General features: G+C 55.4%; 4 protein-coding genes across 4 annotated transcripts; all 4 read left to right on the plus strand.

Annotated features, from left to right (window-relative positions):
* Nucleotides 1-1,272: 1,272 nt before the first annotated feature.
* On the plus strand, nt 1,273-2,598 carry CORC01_08097 (uncharacterized protein; the record flags this gene model as incomplete). Its single annotated transcript, XM_022619732.1, has 1 exon — nt 1,273-2,598. The coding sequence occupies one exon, from the start codon at nt 1,273-1,275 to the stop codon at nt 2,596-2,598; it is 1,326 nt and encodes a 441-aa protein (XP_022473796.1).
* A 3,210-nt stretch (nt 2,599-5,808) lies between these two features.
* CORC01_08098 (uncharacterized protein) lies at nt 5,809-7,500 on the plus strand (the record flags this gene model as incomplete). Its single annotated transcript, XM_022619733.1, has 2 exons — nt 5,809-7,069; nt 7,142-7,500. The coding sequence occupies 2 exons, from the start codon at nt 5,809-5,811 to the stop codon at nt 7,498-7,500; spliced, it is 1,620 nt and encodes a 539-aa protein (XP_022473797.1).
* A 2,808-nt stretch (nt 7,501-10,308) lies between these two features.
* Nucleotides 10,309-13,037, plus strand: CORC01_08099 (endochitinase; the record flags this gene model as incomplete). Its single annotated transcript, XM_022619734.1, has 2 exons — nt 10,309-10,885; nt 10,945-13,037. The coding sequence occupies 2 exons, from the start codon at nt 10,309-10,311 to the stop codon at nt 13,035-13,037; spliced, it is 2,670 nt and encodes an 889-aa protein (XP_022473798.1).
* Nucleotides 13,038-14,905: 1,868 nt separating this feature from the next.
* Nucleotides 14,906-18,999, plus strand: CORC01_08100 (oxysterol-binding protein; the record flags this gene model as incomplete). The annotated part of the gene is made up of 3 exons (XM_022619735.1): nt 14,906-14,925; nt 15,170-17,750; nt 17,806-18,999. The coding sequence occupies 3 exons, from the start codon at nt 14,906-14,908 to the stop codon at nt 18,997-18,999; spliced, it is 3,795 nt and encodes a 1,264-aa protein (XP_022473799.1).
* Nucleotides 19,000-19,011: the final 12 nt, after the last annotated feature.

The following is a 19,011-nucleotide window of genomic DNA, read 5'->3' on the forward strand; positions in this document are numbered from 1 at the left end:
ATGCCAGAAAACCCGGTCATGACTGGAGACCTATTGCATTTTGGCTGTTCGCAATCCTAGTGTATGGCTTATACGCATGGCTCACCTATTGGGAGGCGATGGTTTTGTACTGGAAGATAGCATCAGTCATCTTGGTCACGTTGGGACTATATGGACTATATGCTGTTACATGCTTGGTCGCGTATTTCAGACATCGCAAATAGCGGCGGGCAAGGACAGAATTTGGTGGGGTTATAGGATTAAGTGGTAGATTCAACCTACATTGAGGGCTTCGGGAGGATTCAAGAGACCCCCGCCGCCGAGCCCGCAGTTGCCGCCCTCTGCCGCCCTCCGCAACCCCCACCACGCATAGGAAAAAGCACGCCAACACGGGCCATGTGCAGTCCAGATCCCGGACAAGTGCGCTGAAGGACGGGGGTCAGGTCCCCCCAAAAGGACGTCTTGGCCGGCGCGCCGTCCACTGGAAGGAGGCGGTGGGTGGGAAATCGTGTAATCGGCCGGTCCCGCCATCCTGGGCCGGTTGGGTGCAGCGGTGGTCTGGGGGGCCGGACCAGTCAGGCGAGCGGGAGCATCACATGAAGAACTGGGCCCCACACACCGTCCAGTCCCCTCTCGTGGCGATTGCGATAGCTCCCCACCACTGCATCCCGTCCACCAACACCTTTCTTGGGCGATAGCGCAGCTGAATTTTTTTTCCCTCTCTCTGCTGTTGGTTCTGCCGACTGGGATGTTGCCGTGATAAAAATCCAGCCGCTTCATCGTATCCCTCCTCCCCTTCCCCTCCCTCCGTTGCCACGACTTGAAGCAACGTGCCAATCAAAGTTTTGCGCCGATACCAATTGCCTGCCTTTATCACGCGTTGCCGACCAAAGGCATCAGCAACCCGCTCCAAACCCCTCCAACGACAATCATATGTTGCGCGCCGCCTTGGCCAACTTCTTCGCATACCACTTCCCGGCGCATCGTCCATGTGCCGTGCTATCGTGAGATAGACAAAACAGCAGGCGACTTGAGTCTTTGCGCTTGCTGCCAGGGGACGAGAAAGACCAGAGCAGTTCACATTACAACTAGATCACACCAACCACCACATACACCGCGACAACAGAACTCGACCAAAGGTTGAACTTGTTTCGCGCAGACGACATCCCGTCTGACTGAGCTTGTGTGCGCACCAAAGGTATGTGGAACAAAACCACCAGACAGGATGATCCCCAACCGCATCCACGTCCGACATCAACGACAGGGGACTGACCGCACCCTCCAGATCGCTATATGCCCAGCATCGCACCCGGCCACTTCAAGACCATCCTGTCGCTACCGCTACCGCTGCAGTTGCCGCGTCTCCCCTTCACCAGGACCCCAGAGACCGACCCCGGCCACGCCTACGCACCGCTGCCCACCATGGCCGCCATCGACGACGACACCACCAAGAACCTCAACACCTCGCCGGTGACGACGACGCAAATCACCGCCGGCCACGACGAGTCAGAGCTCGTCGGCCAGGGCCTGCACGACATCGAGGCCCAGAAAGTGCACTGGTGGAGCTACTTCACCACCGTCGACTTTTGGATCGTCCTCATCATCGGACAGATCCTCGCGCTGTGCATCACCTCGACCAACACCTTCACGTCCTTCCTCGCCAACAACGGCGTGTCGATCCCGGCCTTCCAGACCGTCTTCAACTACATCCTCCTCTTCCTCATCTACTTCCCCGTCACCATCTACAAGTACGGCTTCAAGAAGTGGGGCAAGCTCCTCCTCCGCGACGGCTGGAAGTACTTTATCCTCTCCTTCCTCGACGTCGAGGGCAACTATTTCACCGTGCTGGCCTACCGCTACACCAACATCCTCTCGGCCCAGCTCCTCAACTTCTGGGCCATTGTCGTCGTCATCATCCTCTCCTTCTTCCTCCTCCGCGTCCGCTACAAGGTCTTCCAGATCGTCGGCATCCTCGTCGCCATTGGCGGCTGCGGCGTCCTCTTGGCGAGCGACCACATCACCGGCACCAACGGCGGACCGGGCATCGACATGGTCAAGGGCGACCTCTTTGCCCTGCTCGGTGCCACCCTGTACGGCGTCACCAACGTCGCCGAGGAGTGGTTCGTCAGCCGCCGGCCCGTCTACGAGGTGCTCTCCTTCATGGGCCTGTGGGGCATGTGCATCAACGGCGTCCAGGCCGCCATCTTTGACCGCGAGTCCTTCCGCGAGGCGACGTGGAACGGCCCGGCCGTCGGGTACCTCCTCGGCTACACGTTTGCGCTCTGCCTGTTTTACAGCGTGGTGCCGCTGCTGCTGCGCATGGCCAGCGCCGCGTTTTACAACATTTCGCTGCTGACGGGCAACTTTTGGGGCATCATTATCGGCGTCAATGTGTTTGGCTACTCCATCCACTGGATGTACCCCATCGCCTTTGTGCTCATCATCCTCGGCCAGGTCGCGTACTTTCTCGCGGGCAGCATGCTGGGCGATTCCAAGAAGCCGTGGCTGGGCGATAACCAGGAGAACGGCGTTGCCGGACTCGGCACGGCCAAGTTGAAGGCCATGAACGCGGCGCGGAAGCGGCAGATGGCTGCTGCCGAGACTTCGGTGTTTGTCTGAAACTGAAAGGAGCCGCGGAGAGGATGTCTGTCTGTCTGTCTGTCTATCAGGTCACGACTTGAGAGAGTGTTGCAACTTTTTGACCGCTGACGAAAAAAGTTGCCGAGACGGATCTATAACGCTTCTTAATCCGAGTGTTTAAACAGAAACGGGTCGTTATCGTGGCTTGCTTCAGGCAAGCCCCTTTTCCCTCTGGCCGTGCTGAGAAGCGAAAAACTCAAAATCGATCTGTCCAATCATATACTAGAGTATTATCAATACCACTATTGGATACCGGTACTCCTTAGTTCCCGTTCACGCTGCCGTTGCCGCGCCCCTGCCGCGTCATGACCGTGAAACTAGTCAAACTCTGCCCTTTTTTTTTTTTAATCTTTCCTGATGGGAAATCGAACGGGCGTAGCTCTCGCTTGACGTCTCTTGACAGCCCTAGGAACATGCGATACGTCTCAACTGTGAGTTTGTGAAATGGTGAGAGACACGCGAGACTGAGAGGGACAGAGCAAAGTGGAAAAGGAGAGAGAGCCGCACGGCCCTGTTGGACGACGTCAGGGTCCGGTCTTACCGTCCCACGCGTCCGTACCGTCTACCGACGGAGCGGCGTGGCAGTGGTTATCGAGTGGCCCAGAGTCCACAGAGTCTAGTCTCGGACTCTAGAGACTCTAGTTTTTTTTCCTCCTCTTCTTATTGATGCGTTATGCATAAACGCGAGGGCACCGGGAGTGCGATAAAGCCTCTAATGCGGGGGCTTACGATTCAAGGACAGGAATTGATTTTGAATATAGCAGGGGCTCTGGTTCCGTGTGTCTGGAACGTTGTCCACCAAACGTCGCTTTTCTAATGTAATTCGATGTCTTTCTCGATCTTCTTCCGGCGCACCAATAAAAGGAGGGGTGGGGGGGGGGGCTCTCAAGATCCAATTCAAGGTCTCGCAGCTTTGAGCACCGGTATTCCAACTAAACAGGTGTACCAGAACCCCCACGGTCCAGAGAACCTCGCAACGAAAATCACTACATGCATTGCAGGAACAACAACAAGAAGAAAATCAGAAGAAGCAAAAACGAGACCCGAGGACTGTGCACCAAGAGTGCCGACAGGGAACACGACGTCGTTGCATATGGGTACCTTACGTGGGGCGCAGGCTTGCAGTTGCGCAGGGCGTGCGGGTTGCATTGGCGTCGCACTCACAGTGACACACGCACACACACACGCAGAGAGAGATAGAGAAAGAGAGAGATACGCATTCCCGTCCGTCCCCGTCCGCGTCAGGGATCGAGGGTTGATTTGGTTCTACCTTGGTCCTTTTCGTCAGGCAAACCCCCCCTTCTTGATGCTGGTTGCTAGGCCTGGGCCTTCTCTGGCGTACTGCCTTTTCTTACCAGTCTACGGAGTACCGTGCTAACTTACCATGTCACTCTCAAGCTCTCATCCGCACTCTTATCTGCGCCAATTTAAATATCCAGCAAGGGACTCTGAGATGTGGAATCATAGACAACCCCCGAAAAAGCAGCGTTTCTTACAATGTAACTGCACGTTCGGCCCCGGCACAACGTCCCCACCACCCACCCACCCCGTTAGCCCCGATCCCGATAGGCGTTCCTAGTGCAAGGTAGTCAGGGCACTCGGGCAAAAAGAGGGTTTCTTGGCACTTTGCCCGCCAAGTCTATCTCTACGAAGCAGCCCCGATCAGCTTACGGGAGAAAGTTGGACAGAGAGAGAGAGAGAGAGGCCATTCATGTTTTTGGTAAATGACCTTATCGTGTCGAATAAGAAGTCGGGCAAAAGGACTAATCACTTGAGAATATTTCGAGTATAAGCAGCGGTTACTTGTGCTGCGGCGCCTCCAGTTCGACTTGATCCACGGCTGACAACAGAAGAAAAGACACCAAGCAAGAGCACAGCCAAGGCCAGGAGGGACGTACATTTCGTTCTAAAAAGAGAAAACGACTATGAAAGTCGCGCGCGATTGGAGACGGGAGTGCGTCGTCGCCCTCTTGCGCCTCCCAAAGTCCACGTCAAGGGTCCAAAGGCAGCCGTCCGATTGGTTGCGTCATTTCCCAGCTCTCGCCCGGCTCACGTATTACACGTGTACGACTGCGCTTCTCGAGACTCGAACTTTTCGAAGTCATGTTCGACAAGAGTGTGTGTATCCCCAAACTCGCGCCCGGGTTGTGTGTTCACACATCCATCTACCCGCAGCCTCCCGCAGTCCTTGCTTCTTACATTGTACTTGCAGCGACCAAATCTCCCTCGGTCGACAAATGTCATCATCCCAATCTATGTGTGATGGCTCAATATCGCCCCAAAGATGGCTGCATCGCTGCGTGGACCTGTCGCCCCCCCTTCTCCCCAACTAGCGGCATGTACAATCTAACAACCTTTTTCCTTCCCTCTTCCGTCCTCGCCGCCCACGTAAATGTCCTAATTTAACGCCTAGTCCTGCGGCCTGCCATCCCTACGCTGGGACGCCGAGCCTCGAAGATTATTTCAGTTCCAAGGTTTGATTATCCCTGAGCTTGCTGTACTGTTGGCAATCGCCGGGCTGTCCGGACCGCCAAGACTTTCCCGTACAATTCATACGCCAGAAACCCCCCCTGACTTCGTCTCAGATTTCTGCGTTGACCTTTTGGGGAGGGTTCGTATTTCTCTTCGTCCCGTCTCTGTGCTTTTCCTTCTCCACGATTTTTATGCTTCTGGTCCTATCCAATCTTTTGCCTCTTCTTCTCAACCGGGATTGGCTTGTGAGAAAAGAGACTTGCGCAGCGGGCGATTCCATCGACGACCCAAAAAAAAAGTGTCCGCCTCTTGCCGCCTCGGCCACCACTCCTTAGGTTGCTCCGGCAAGAGAAGGCAGCTTACGAGTCGTCGCAACAAAACACAAAGTCTATTTTCGTTCTCGCCCAACCCACTTGTGCATATCGATTGCAGGACTTGTTTACCATAACGATACTGACCCTGCCAAAAAGGAGGAGGTCTGAGCTCAACGGCCAGTTCGAGCGTCATCTGATATAGCGCGGGGTGTTCGCTCAGTTTCCTAGTTTCCTAGAAAGGTGGCAAATTCGGTTCCATTTGCCTGCACTCTCACACCAAAAGGGCCGGTAAAGGGTTCCTGGAATCAGGATCCTTTCGCTTCTTGCCAACTAATTTTCCACGCAGCAAGGACAATCGGGAAAAGCAGAAAGAGAGCGGAAACTGACCTGAAGGGAAAGGGCCATGGGTCCGACACACGACCGCAACATGATCGAAAACCAATCTCGATGGGCAAGACTGAGGAGTGGCTCCTCCCGCCGGTCAAAAGTCGTCATTGGCGCCCTGCTCATCTTCATTTTGTCCGCGATATTTGTCCTACAACCAGACTGGCGCGTCGCCAGCTCCGGGCTACCGGTGCCTAACTTACACCGACCTACACCAGACTCTTCACCGAAGGCGCCGGCAGGGAGCGGTGGTGGCGGTAGCGGCGCCGGCTCACACACCGCTAGTTTGACACCCGATGCTGACGGAGTTCTGCTGTCCGCGGGGACCCCCATCTTCACATCCCCGAGCGGTCGTTACGCTCTTAGTCTGCAAGATGATGGCGATCTGGTTCTCAACAGGGTTGATGACGACGGCAGCTCTCATCCCGTTTGGTGGACCGCGACGGGTGATATGCACAAGGGTGGTCGCACAGTCGTTGTTGAGAACAACAAGGGCCACGTGCGAATCGTATTGAACGCCATGTTGAAGAATACTTGGACGACGGTTTGGCATAGCGACCTGGAACCGGCCTGCAAGAAGACGAAGGGAGGTATCCTAGGACGTAGCGAGGACGACGAGTCGCAAACGAAGGCCATGTCGAAGAGAAGCTCAGGCCAACTTGAGCTGTCGGATACAGGGAGACTCGCGATTCCCGGGCTATGCGACTTGTACGTGCCACCAAGTGAGCGCGAAAAGGAGCGCAGCCTGGCCGTCATCATTGCTGGGCTGTACAGAACCAACCACGTAACCTGCAAGACGCACATGTCGGAGCTCATCGCCGACCATCCGGCTTTTGAGAGGATCGACGTGTTCGCCTACATGCTCTACGAGCCGGGCGACGTAGACGTGTTCAAGCGAACCAAGGAGTCCATAGAAGCGGGGCTACGGGAGTGTTATGGCTCCCACTTGCGATCGGTCGATGTTTTGCCGGTGAGCGAGACCGAAGCGGAATATCCTGGCGGCAAGGAAGCGATGGCGGCGACGCCGTGTGGCGACAGGCTGGGCAGGTTGAATAATCAACTGAGAACCGTATCGTTGGCGGCACAACGGTGGTGGGCTTGGAGCATCGCCAACGGATATACTCACGATACAGTACTGCGGATTCGGCCAGATACGTCGTTGTGGGCGAGACCCCAATTCAAGACGTTGGAGGAGCTAGGGCCGAACACACTCATTCTGCCACACCCACGGGGCGAACACTACTTCTACTGTGCCCGTATGAGCGGACGTGTCGGCGTTGGTAAGTGAATCTTGTCGAGACAGTGTACGAATTGCAAAGCAGGATGGCAGCTGACCTGATTCACTCGAACAGGACCAACCGACCAAATCGCGTACGGAAGCGCAGCGGCCATGGGCCACTGGCTGTACATGTACGACCGATTCCAACAGATGGTCGACCTCGCAGCGAATCCCTCTCGGCCGGCACTCCGTGACTTCTCCGGATGCGAGGAGATGCCCTCGGGGCCACTGGCAAGCGATTGCCCAAGGCCGGCGCCGTGCTCGATTGAGTGTCTGGTGGCATGGTTTTTGGAGGCCCGCGGTGTGGACTTCCACGTCGAATGGGGATGGGAGCAGAATCCCTTGAGGTGGAAGGATATTGGACAGCTAGGCGCAGAAGAAGAGAGGCTGGCCGACCATGACGACGCGGACGATGGGATGACCTGGGGATGAAGACAGGCGATGCAAGATTGTACGCCAATTGGTACATTTTCTCTGTATTTTGGATTTCTGGAAAGCGTGAGGTTTTGGGTGACTTGGGATGCTCCTGGATTCGAATGCCAGGTTGGAAATGTGTAAGCGAAGGAAAGAGAGAAGGATGGGAATTGCATGTGTCTTCGGCGTTTGTCGGCGCTAAGGAGTGGAAAGAGTAACCCCAAAGTGGGAGAATCAACCATGGCATAGGGCAGGGCTCTCAGAGAGCATATTTCAATTTGGAAATGAAATATTGCAAAAGGAAGGACCGGAAAAGCTGAAGCCCAACGTAGTTGGTAAGTGAGCTGGCTCTGTATCCCAGATGATCTGCTGATGACGACGAGCTCCCTTGCGACGTCTGAGAGCCGAAACAACTGCATCACAAGCGCAAGTGGTCATGGTGCTCCTATTGACCATGGCCTTCTCTGATGGCAGCTCTCCGATGTCGATCCAACGGCTGTATGCGTAGCTGATCGTGAGATGATATTGAAAGAGCAAGTGTGTCGTCCGGCAGGGATTGAAGACATCCAGGTAGTACGGTAAGGTAGGTAAGAGGCAGGTAAAGGATCGGGCGGGGTAGCTTGAATGTGGGTCGCTTCCTCCTCTTCCTCTTGCCTTTTTCGGATAATACCGTAGCCAACGTCAAGAACCGTCCGTACCTGACGGTTTCCATGTTCATCTAAAGTCCACTATAGCCTACCTATTGTCATAGAACAAATTTGATTTTTATCAGAAAGTTATTCAATTCCCAATCCCAGAAACAGAAACAGAGACATCCATGTTCTTCTCCATTGCTTCAAGCAGAATGGTTCGCATCAGACGCGCGAAAACGCCTCAGAGCATCCTCCGCACGCTTTGCACATGGCGCAAACGACAATATATTCCGGAGGAACACAATGTCTTGTAACTGTTTTACGAGTACCGAAAAGTGTTATGCTCATCTGGAACGAAAACCTCGGATCTTGGCCGTTCGCAAGGATTTGCATCCGCCTTCGAAAGGGCCGACCCAGTGACATGGGGATGGGGCGTCATCCACCCCGTTGATGGGTGCTGTCACTCAGGTCTTAGTCCTCTTGATTTCTTTGGCGCGTGAAGGAACAAGCGCTCGAAAATCGCTTGGAAGACTGCACGTGGGCGATACGGATACTTGCCAGCAAACAGATCCTTGAAACCGAAAGAAAGAAGGGCGCCGCCTTCATTATTTCCGGGCTTCATGGTAAGATGCATTCAGGGCTTGGCTGCGGAAAATTGGAAAAGGCGCATCTGATGACAGATGTGGTCAAAGTCGGTTTGAGAGGGTGTGAGAAAAGGCCTTGGCTTGGGCTGCTGGTGGCTCACCAAAGTCCCAAAATATTGTGGACGGTGTGCCGCCTCCCTGCAGCCACCAATTTCCCGTCTCCCACCGTTCGGCGCAAGGCGTGTCCCACCAAGACGGAGAAACAGTCGAGTTTGTCCAGTTGAGGTGTTCTTGTAGCTGGGCTCATGGCGTTGCCCATCTGTGAAAATCTTTCTTTTGCCTCCTGGTCCTTGAAATCAGATGGTTTTTTTTTCTCAAGCCATGTCGACGACTTCATGTAAGTGACCTCACCCAATCCTGCCACACGAATGGAAATTTGCCCAACGTGGCGCATGTTCTTCTCCTTTTTCAGGGACGTTCACATGTATCGTAAGGTTATGAACTGGGCCTCAACTGAATTCGATTTCCTAAGGTACCTAGTATGCCAGACTGGAGTGACCAGTGGCTCGCAACGAACAGGCAGCAGGACTAGGTACCAAGATATTTTCATCATGCAAAACCGGCTTGGCGGGATGTTTTGTTATGATCTCTCCACCAACTGGGCTGAAAGAAGCAACTAGTAAAGGGACTGGCTTCAAGACCGGAACGCCGGGCAGCTTCTGTCGACAATGCAACCACCTCAAGGCCCAGAGCTATGGGTTGCAGGTTCAACCGTCGTTGAGGGCTACGTTGGCGCCGCTGACAGGCAGTAGTTCCACCTCATTCAGGGGACTCGGCGAATTAGACACGAGGAACGACCCTATTCTCACGTCGCTTGGTCAGCGCTATTCCTGTTCCTGTCCACTCAGCAGGACCGGCCTGCTTTGCCATGCAGCGCCGGCGAGAGCCCACCCCTGGACCGCCGCCCGAGAAGGCGCCCACCGAAGAAACGTTTGCCTATTTGGGAAGTGGTGCCTCCGATGTGCCCACAGCCGCCCACCGCGCCTCTTCCATCGTCAACTCTTCAACTCCGCTCACCACCACGCCGTCGCCCGCACTGTCTGCACACCCACCCACTGACACACTCCAATCCCCCCCATCGACACCGTTGCGGCCTGCGCCGCTTGTGGGCGTCAATGCAAATTCGTACCTCTCGGGTGTAGTCCTCACGAGGGGGAAATTGGTCTCCTGCACCCCTCGCCATGGCTTCCACTCAAGTCATTTTGCCTCTTGGCAATGTTCCTCAACCGCCCCTCAATGTAGTTAGTCACTACATCGTCGCGCCGCTTCGTGGAGACTGGCAATGGTTCAACTATGAATGGGAGTCTCCTCCCGTCGTCCCCTGGACGTTCTCTCTTTCTCCCTCTCCTGGTTCCTTCACCTCCATCTCTGTTCCTGTTGAGAAGCAAGAGACGACGGCGTGCGTTCTCCTTCGTGCAAACATCTTGTTTGCGTCCTTTCTTTGATCTCAGATCACGTCAACACTCTTTCCACGGCCTCGGCCACCTTACAGTCGTTGCGAACACGTCCGGAAACACTTAATTAGCTAATACCACCTTACTACCACAAATATGCTCTTCAGCAAGTCGTTCCTTGCCGCCGCCGCGGCCATCAGCCCGACCCTGGCACATTCATCTTCACAGACAACCACAAATGCTTCTCCACTACTTGGACTCAACCTTTACTGGGGACAATATGGACAGCCTACCGACCGCCTATCAAGCTACTGTGACGCTCCCGGCGTCACGTCCGTCTCTCTGTCCTTCGTCACATACTCTCCCAAGAACAGCGCTGGATACCCCGGCACCAACTTCGCCGGCCACTGCGGCGGCGAGGTCTACTACAAGAACCCCAAGACTGGCGAGGACACCAAGTTGATCATGAATTGTGACTACATCAAGAAAGACATCCAGTACTGTCAGGCAAAGGGCGTCAAGATTCTCCTGGCTATTGGTGGCTACTGCCCTACCGGCGGCCCCTGCAGCTACGACATTGACAGCGAGCAGGACGGCCATGATTTTGGTGATTTGTTGCACAAGACTTTTGGTCCTTACGACCAGGGCTGGAACGGCCCCCGTCCTTTTGACATTAGCGAGACCGAACACATTGCAGTCGACGGTTTCGACTTTGACCTCGAGTTCAAGTACCGTATGTCAAGAAGATTGCCTCTATTTGTGATGTATGATGGCACTGACTTTCAACGATAGCCGATCAAAAGCCCTGGATCAAGATGGTCGAAACGCTTCGCAGCTGCGGTATCTACCATATTTCTGCTGCTCCCCAGTGCCCGACATCAGACACCTGGTTCCAGCTCAAGGAGCTCATCTACAACGCCAAGTTTGACTCTCTCTTCATCCAGTTCTACAACAACCCGGGCTGCGAAGTCACCGACACCCCCAACTACGACGACTGGGAGACGGTAATTTCTCAGACCTCCAAGAGCCAGGACGCGAAGCTCTACATTGGCGTCCTCGCCAGCGCTGATTCCGGCTGGAGCGGGTATGCCCCTCCGTCCGCGATCAAGGAGTTAATCTGCAAGTACCAGAGCAAGCCGCACTTTGGAGGTGTTTCTATCTGGGATGCCACACGCGGCGCCATCAACCAGATTGATGGCCAGTCGTTCCAGGAGGCCATTGCCGACGGTCTGAAGTACGGTTGCAACCCCATCCCAGCCAAGACTTCCACCATCAGCGTTTCGACTTCGACCTCGTCCTTGATCTCTTCCGCCAGCACCTCGGCTGCTGTTGCTTCGACCACTTCGACAAGCTCTAGCTCCAGCTTTAGCTCCGTGTCCTTGAGCTACAGCCATTCCGCTTCGGCATCTGTTTCTGCTTCTGCCTCTGCCTCTGCCTCTGCCTCTGTATCAGCGTCAGCGTCAGAATCAGCGTCAGAATCACCGTCGGCATCACCGTCGGCATCCGCTTCTAGCTCTGCGTCTGTTTCTATATCCGCCTCCGCCTCCTCCTCCGCCTCCGCCTCAGCTTCTTTCACCTTTTTTGGCAACTCTTCGGTTTCCGCAACCGGATCTGCCTCCATCTCCTCTGCGTCAGTCTCTGGCTCGCTTACCCAGTCCAGTATCATTGCAACCTTGAGCGCCAATGCCACTGCCAGTGCTAGCGCTTCCGCGACCAAGTCTGCTACTGCCTCCGACACTTGCGACGAGGACGACGAGGACTTCCCCACCAGCACGATGGAGAACTCCCACACTATCACTGCCACTGCCACTGCCACTGCCACTGCCACTGGAACTTCGACGGGCAGTGCCAATGGCTCAGCAGATGCCACCAAGACTGCCTCTGGCAGCGTCACCGACAAGGCCACCGGTTCTGCTACCGGTTCTGCCACCGAACCGGCCAAGAACTCCTTGACGTTATCCATCTCAGATGTGCCCACCGGCACCAAATCACCGTCCGAGTCCGCCAAGAACACCCTCAGTGCCCCCGAGGAGCTGACCACTAGCACGGTTTTCACCACCAAGATCACCACCGTCACTTCCTGCAAGCCTGATGTGCCTTGCACCAAAGGCCAAGTCGTCACCGAGACCATTCCGTGGTACACAACTGTCTGCCCCATTACGGCAGCATCGTCCGCTGTCGCCGTGCCTACCATCAGCCCCCCTCCTCAATGGGTCACCAGCACAGTCTTCACGACAAAGACCTATACCATCACATCGTGCGCCCCCGATGTTCTGAATTGTCCCGTCGGCCACGTCACGACTGTGGTCGTCCCTGCCTATACAACCGTCTGCCCATACACCGGCATCACCTCTGGTAGCACTAAGCCTTCAGGTGGCCTTCCCAACCCTCCCAAGCCCTCCGGTGACGTACCTCAGCCCCCTCAATCTACTGGCGATGTTGCCAAGCCTACCGGCAGCCAAGGAGGGAACAAGCCCTCTGGCGACATTCCCCAGCCTCCTAAGCCTACTGGCGATGCTCCTAAGCCTATCGGGAGCCAAGGTGGCAGTCAACCTCCCGGAGATATTTCTGCTCCCCCGAAGCCTACGGCATCTTCGGTTGTCCCCGGCGGCGACAAGTGTCCTGGCGGGAAGAACTGCCCCGTCAAAGAGGACGACTCGACAACGTTCATCTACAAGACCCTGACGATCCCCGTCACTGTCGGCAGATATAATTCCACCCTCGCGGGTACCGGCTTTAACTACGCGCCTACCTCCACGGGCGGGTTGCCCAGCTACACAACGGCTGCTGCCGTCCCCAGTAAGCCTGTCCAAGCTGGAGCTGCGAAGATTGTCGCCTTTGGAGTCGGTAGCTTCGCTGCTCTTGCTGCTGCTCTCCTTTTGTGAAGCATTGAAGATTTGATGGTTGGTTCTAAAGGATGAGATATCTTTTTTTCTTTTCGGTTTATAAGACGTTTAACCATGACTAATAAAATTTTATTTATTTACTGCAATCGGGGCATGTACAGGAAGCCTTGGGTCACTGGGCATCATGATGGGACGTTTGGCGCTTTGGCTGCCAGAGCATGTACTTGGAGAAGCCTGATGTATGCAAAACAATGCAATCGGCCTGTAGCTGGGACGTATTTTTATTCCTTGAACAACCGGATTTTTGACTTTGTGAGTCGTCCATGCGCTTTTGGCATCAAAGGTCCTCCGTCGTTCGGCCGAATAAGCGTGCCTAAGCAGACCGACCTCGAGAGCGATCCAGCAATTACTAAGTAAGTAAATGGCTTCGTGGTGCCGGTCCGGTTCCCAGGACGTCCAGCAGAGATTGCGCGCCGTTTCCAGGACTTATGTCAATGAGGAGCGACCACAGTCAATCAGTCCCCGATGTGGTTGGGTTACGGAGTACGACTAAGGTAGTCTTCAACTCTTGTGTGTGGCTCAAACAACGGGCGCCACAGGCACCCGGCGACCGTGTGTGTTGGTAGGCACATGTTTCTTTGCCTGAATACACTACACGTTACCCCTCTGCATCCCCCCAAAAAGGGACCAAAGGGCCAAAAGGGGTGTCATCATCGGGTGGCATGAATAGGGTGTCGCCTAATGAAGTCCGTTTCCATGGATGACCAGACTGCCGGGGATTTCATTGGCTGGGGTCACGGGTAGGATGGACCCGAGTGGCTTCGTCACCCCCCTTCTCCAAGACGGGAACGTCATTTCTGAATTTCTGGATTGCTGCAGGGAACCTGGAAGGAACCTGGAAGGAACCTGGAAGGAACCTGGAAGGACCCGGAGTCTGGAGGAAGAAAGGAGGGGCGCGCCGGCCATGGCCCATGGGTTGATGTGCGATGACCTCGCCTCGTTGCACAAATCACACTAGGCGCTTTTCCGAACAGCGTCGAGGTTTCTATCGTGCCCATCAATGGGGCTGTGCTGGACTACTCCGTACGGATAGCGTCGGTATCTTGGGTTCTTTATTACAACCTGAGCTGCAGTCTATGTAAGGCGCAGACTTGGGGAGAAAGTGAGACAGAGAGAGATGGACAAACAGTCGTCCATCCATTCGTCCAAGCATCCATCATCCATCATCCCACCTTGCTTCTACGTCGTTTTCAGCTCGGTTTCGTTCTCGTGCGACTTGCAGGAAACTTGGCAACAGCAACAACACCCAAAACACCCTCATCGACCACGAACAACAGCGGCTTCCGACGTTGAATTCTTTTCTTTCGTGGCATCATTCGTGCAATTGGTTTCAACCACGCCGCTCACCTCGATACCCTGCCACTACCTCTCTGCCTCCTTCATCACAGCTTGAACTACGCATTATCCCACCCACCCCACCATTGTCCGTGGTTGTCTGTTGTCGCCGACCGAAGCGTCTCACATTTTCCCCAACCGAATCGACGTCCACGTCCCTCATTCAGTATCCTCCACCATTCTCCCCCTCATCCAAACAAACCCCCGCCGACCTATCAGCAGGTCCGAGTACCCAATATTCCTGCGAGCATAAGCCATAAACTACCTTGCTTTCACCCATATTTTTTTATTACCTGCCCGTCCCTTGACCACCAACTGCTCCATTCTTTACCTTACCTTCACATTGCCTCCCCACGAGACGGAGTACGCATCCAGGACACGCTCATATAAACTCAAACTATCTTACGAGGAAGTGGGGAACACACCTTGGCTGGCCCGCGTTCCAGAGGTAGTGCTGCAAGCAGTTGCTCTCCAGCTGTGTGTGAAGCCGAGCTTCCTCCCTGCTCTGCAACATGTCCGACACTGGCGATAGGTACGTGATGATCCACCTCAACCTTTTCCTCTCTCCGCATGTGGCATCTCAGCTGCTACCCGCCACCTCCCAATCCCACTGCACTGCGAACGTTGCCGAGAGACAGCTCAGCACGAGGCGCCTGCCCACACACTTTCCGGGCGGTCTGCTGCAGCAAGCGAGCAGCAGCAGCAGCAGCAGTAGCAACAGCACCTTCTGAATCCCGACCTTGGCGGCAGCAAAGCTAATCCTCTCCTGATTCCAGCACCCACAAGCGGTCAAAGTCGGCCGCTGCACTCTCCCTCCTCCGACGAAACCACTCCCGTAGCGAAGAAGATCCATCCACCGCGGATGACGGTGCGCCACTGACGTCGCCACCTTCTACAGCGGCTTCTGCGACAAATATATCCATGGCTCAAAACGTCCCCCGCGGTAACGGGGCCAACAGGCTCTCCTCCATCTCCCCTTCCCTGGGCCGAATCCCTTCCCACAATAGCCCGCCATCCGCAACCGCATCCAAGATGAGCGTCGCAGGTAGCGAAAAGGGCGTCTCCCTCGAACAGTCTGTTCGCAAGTTCCGCATCGTCGAGGCTCTGCGGAGCGGCGACACTGCTTCCATTTCCAAGGCAATCAGGGATACCGCCGAGGGCGGGCCCCGCACTAGCATCTCCTCCATCAACACCCTGAGCGGCACCGGTCTCGACGACACCACCGTACTTCACCTTGCGATACAATGCGCCGAGTACCCCGTTGTCGAATACGTCCTGTCTGACGGCGCCGGGACCATCGACATCAACGCTAGAGACAAGGACGGCAATACCCCGCTGCACGTAGCTGCCCTCCAGGGTCGAACCCAAGTCGTCAAGCTCTTGCTCGACCAGAAGGAAATCAACGATGCCATCGCCAACTACCAGGGCCGACTGCCCATCGACGTCGCCCGAAATCCCGATATTTTCCAGCTCCTGCAGCTGTCGCGGTCCATCTTTGCCGAGAACAAGGTCAGACAAATCCAGGGCCTGATTGCGCAGAACGATTACAAGGCCCTAGAGACTGTGTTGGAGGAGTCACGTCTCAAGCAGATTCTGGACATCAACAGCACCGAATTTGTCACCGAACCCACCACCCTCCAGGCCGGTGGAAATCTCCTCCACGAAGCCGCCCGCAAGAGAAATACCCAGCTCATTCAGGTCCTCCTACTCCACGGAGCCGATCCCTTCCGCCGAGACCGCAAGGGCAAGCTCCCACAGGATGTGACAAAGGACGAAACTACGCGCGCCATGCTCAAGCGATCACCCGCTGCCGTCGCCGCCCAGAGAGGCATCCAGGAGAAAGCCGTTCTCGGCCAGGCGGCTTCACAGGGTGCCGGAGCCGCGGCCTCTGCCGACCCTGTGGCCGGAAAGGAGGCGCGAGAAATGAAGGGCTACCTGAAGAAGTGGACCAATTACCGCAAGGGGTACCAGCTCCGATGGTTCGTTCTCGAGGACGGCGTTCTGAGCTATTACAAGCATCAGGATGACGCCGGTTCCGCCTGCCGTGGCGCCATCAACACGCGCATCGCCAAGTTGCACATGAGCGCCGACGAGAAAACAAAATTTGAGATCATTGGCAAGTCTTCTGTCAAGTACACCCTCAAGGCAAACCACGAGGTCGAAGCGAAGCGCTGGTTCTGGGCCCTCAACAACTCTATTCAGTGGACAAAGGACCAGGCAAAAGAAGAAGAGCGCCAGCGTGCTCGCGGCGCTGAGCTTCTGAGGCAGGCAAAGGCGGAGCAGTCCGGGAAGTCGCCCGAGCTGTCCATCAACGAGGCCCAGAGCGAGAGCGCCAGCGTGGCCGATGGAAGAAGTAGTGTACAGATTCCCAGGACAATGTCACACAGCAAGATGTCCGTCCCCAAAAGCGACTTTGCTGGCGCAAGCACCGTCGCTAGCAACGACGACGAGTTTGCCGATGCCGCGACAGACGCGGGCCAGTCTCGCGCAGCAAGGAACGGTCATCACGGGCCAGACGATGACGATGACGATGATGACGACTTTGAGGATGTTAGCAGCCGTGAGGAGCCTGCTGTCAGCAAGGACGCTTTCAGCATTACAGCTCAGTCGGCCAAGCTACAGCTTGATACCATTTCTGCTGTCAACGCTGCGATGCTTTCCGAGGCCTCCAAGAATCCGAATACAGTCGTTTCCGATGCCAAGGTTACTCAGGCTCTTACAACCTACGACGCAGCTATCAGGAGTCTGACGGGACTTGTTGGAGACCTGATGCGGATTTCAAAGGATCGCGACGCCTACTGGCAGTACCGGCTGGACCGCGAAATTGACATGCGCCGCATGTGGGAGGAGAGCATGGCCAAGGTTGCCAAGGAGCAAGAGATCCTAGAGGAGCGTGTCGACCAGGCCGAGCAAAAGCGCAAAGCCGCCAAGCGTGCGTTGCGTGAAGTTATGAACGAAAAACCAACGTCTGCCAGCCAGGATCTCGACAGCGACAGGAAGGTGGACGGCATTGCAACCGTCGAGGCTGCTGTTGGAGCCGACAACGATGTCGCCGTTCCGCCAGAGGCGCCCGAGAGGACTGTGACTAGGAAGAAGACGGTTCTGGCTTCGCTTGAGCTGTCTGACTCCGAGTCAGACAATGAGGATGAGTTCTTCGATGCAGTTGATGCTGGAGAGGTCGAGGTCAGCCAGTTGCCTCATCCTGATGCTGTGGCTACCCCTCATGAGGAAAAGGAAGAACAGCAACTGGTTGTTTCTGGCGGCACGGACCTAAGTAGCTCTTTCAAGGGTTACGAAAATGGCATCAGACATCGTCTCAAGATGGATGCTGATGACCGGCCCAAGATTTCACTATGGGTAAGTTTCACCGTTCCAGTTGCCCTTGATGTATGGTTTACTAATACTTGTGCAGGGTATTCTCAAGTCAATGATTGGCAAAGACATGACAAAGATGACATTGCCTGTATCATTCAATGAGCCTACTTCACTGTTGTACCGCGCTGGCGAGGACATGGAATATGTCGACCTTCTTGACCAAGCTGTGGAGCGATCTGACTCAATTGAACGTCTCATCTATGTGGCTGCCTTTGCCGCTAGTGAGTATGCTTCTACAGTCGGTCGTGTGGCGAAACCTTTCAATCCGCTCCTTGGAGAGACCTTTGAATATGTCCGGCCTGACAAGAATTACCGATTCTTCATTGAGCAGGTTTCTCACCACCCTCCAGTGGGTGCCGCCTGGGCTGAGGCACCCAACTGGACCTACTGGGGTGAATCGGCCGTGAAGACCAAGTTCTACGGCAAGTCCTTTGATGCCAACCCTCTTGGAACGTGGTTCTTGAAGCTTCGGCCCAAGTCTGGAGGCAAAGAAGATCTCTACACTTGGAGAAAGGTAACGACATCCGTCATTGGCATCATCACCGGTAACCCGACCGTGGACAACTATGGACCAATGGAAGTCAAGAACTGGACAACTGGCGAGGTGTGCCAAATTGAGTTTCAGCCGCGTGGCTGGAAGGCTTCCAGCGCATACAAGATTTCTGGCAAGGTCCTCGACTCTGATGGAAGGGTCCGGTACAGTATGGGCGGCCGATGGAACTCTAAGCTCTACGCGCGTCTCACACCAGGATACGAGGCCACAGTCGAGGATCCCGGTGACTCGGCTTCGCTCCACAAGGGCAGCATCACCGACCCCAACAGGGCGTTCCTCATCTGGCAGGCCAACCCCCGCCCGCCCGGCATTCCCTTCAACCTTACCCCCTTCGTGCTCACCTTTAACCACATTGACGACAAGCTCAAACCTTGGCTGCCACCCACGGACTCTCGTCTGCGTCCTGATCAGCGAGCTATGGAGGATGGAGAGTACGACTTTGCCGCCGAGGAAAAGAACCGCCTGGAGGAGGCGCAGCGTGCGAGAAGAAAGATGCGCGAGGAGAAGGGTGTCGAGTTCCGGCCCGCTTGGTTCGAAAAGACGACGTGCGAGATCACGGGCGAGGAGTACTGGAAGTTCAACGGCAAATATTGGCAGCAGAGAGAGCAGGCTGGCCCCGACGGCAACCCGCAGCAGGCCTGGGAGGGTCTGGAGCCCATCTACGAGGACGTGAAATAGGAGGCTCGCGTC

The sequence above is a fragment of the Colletotrichum orchidophilum genome (genome assembly GCF_001831195.1).
Source record: "Colletotrichum orchidophilum strain IMI 309357 chromosome Unknown Scaffold_67.1, whole genome shotgun sequence".
NCBI lineage: Eukaryota > Fungi > Ascomycota > Sordariomycetes > Glomerellales > Glomerellaceae > Colletotrichum > Colletotrichum orchidophilum.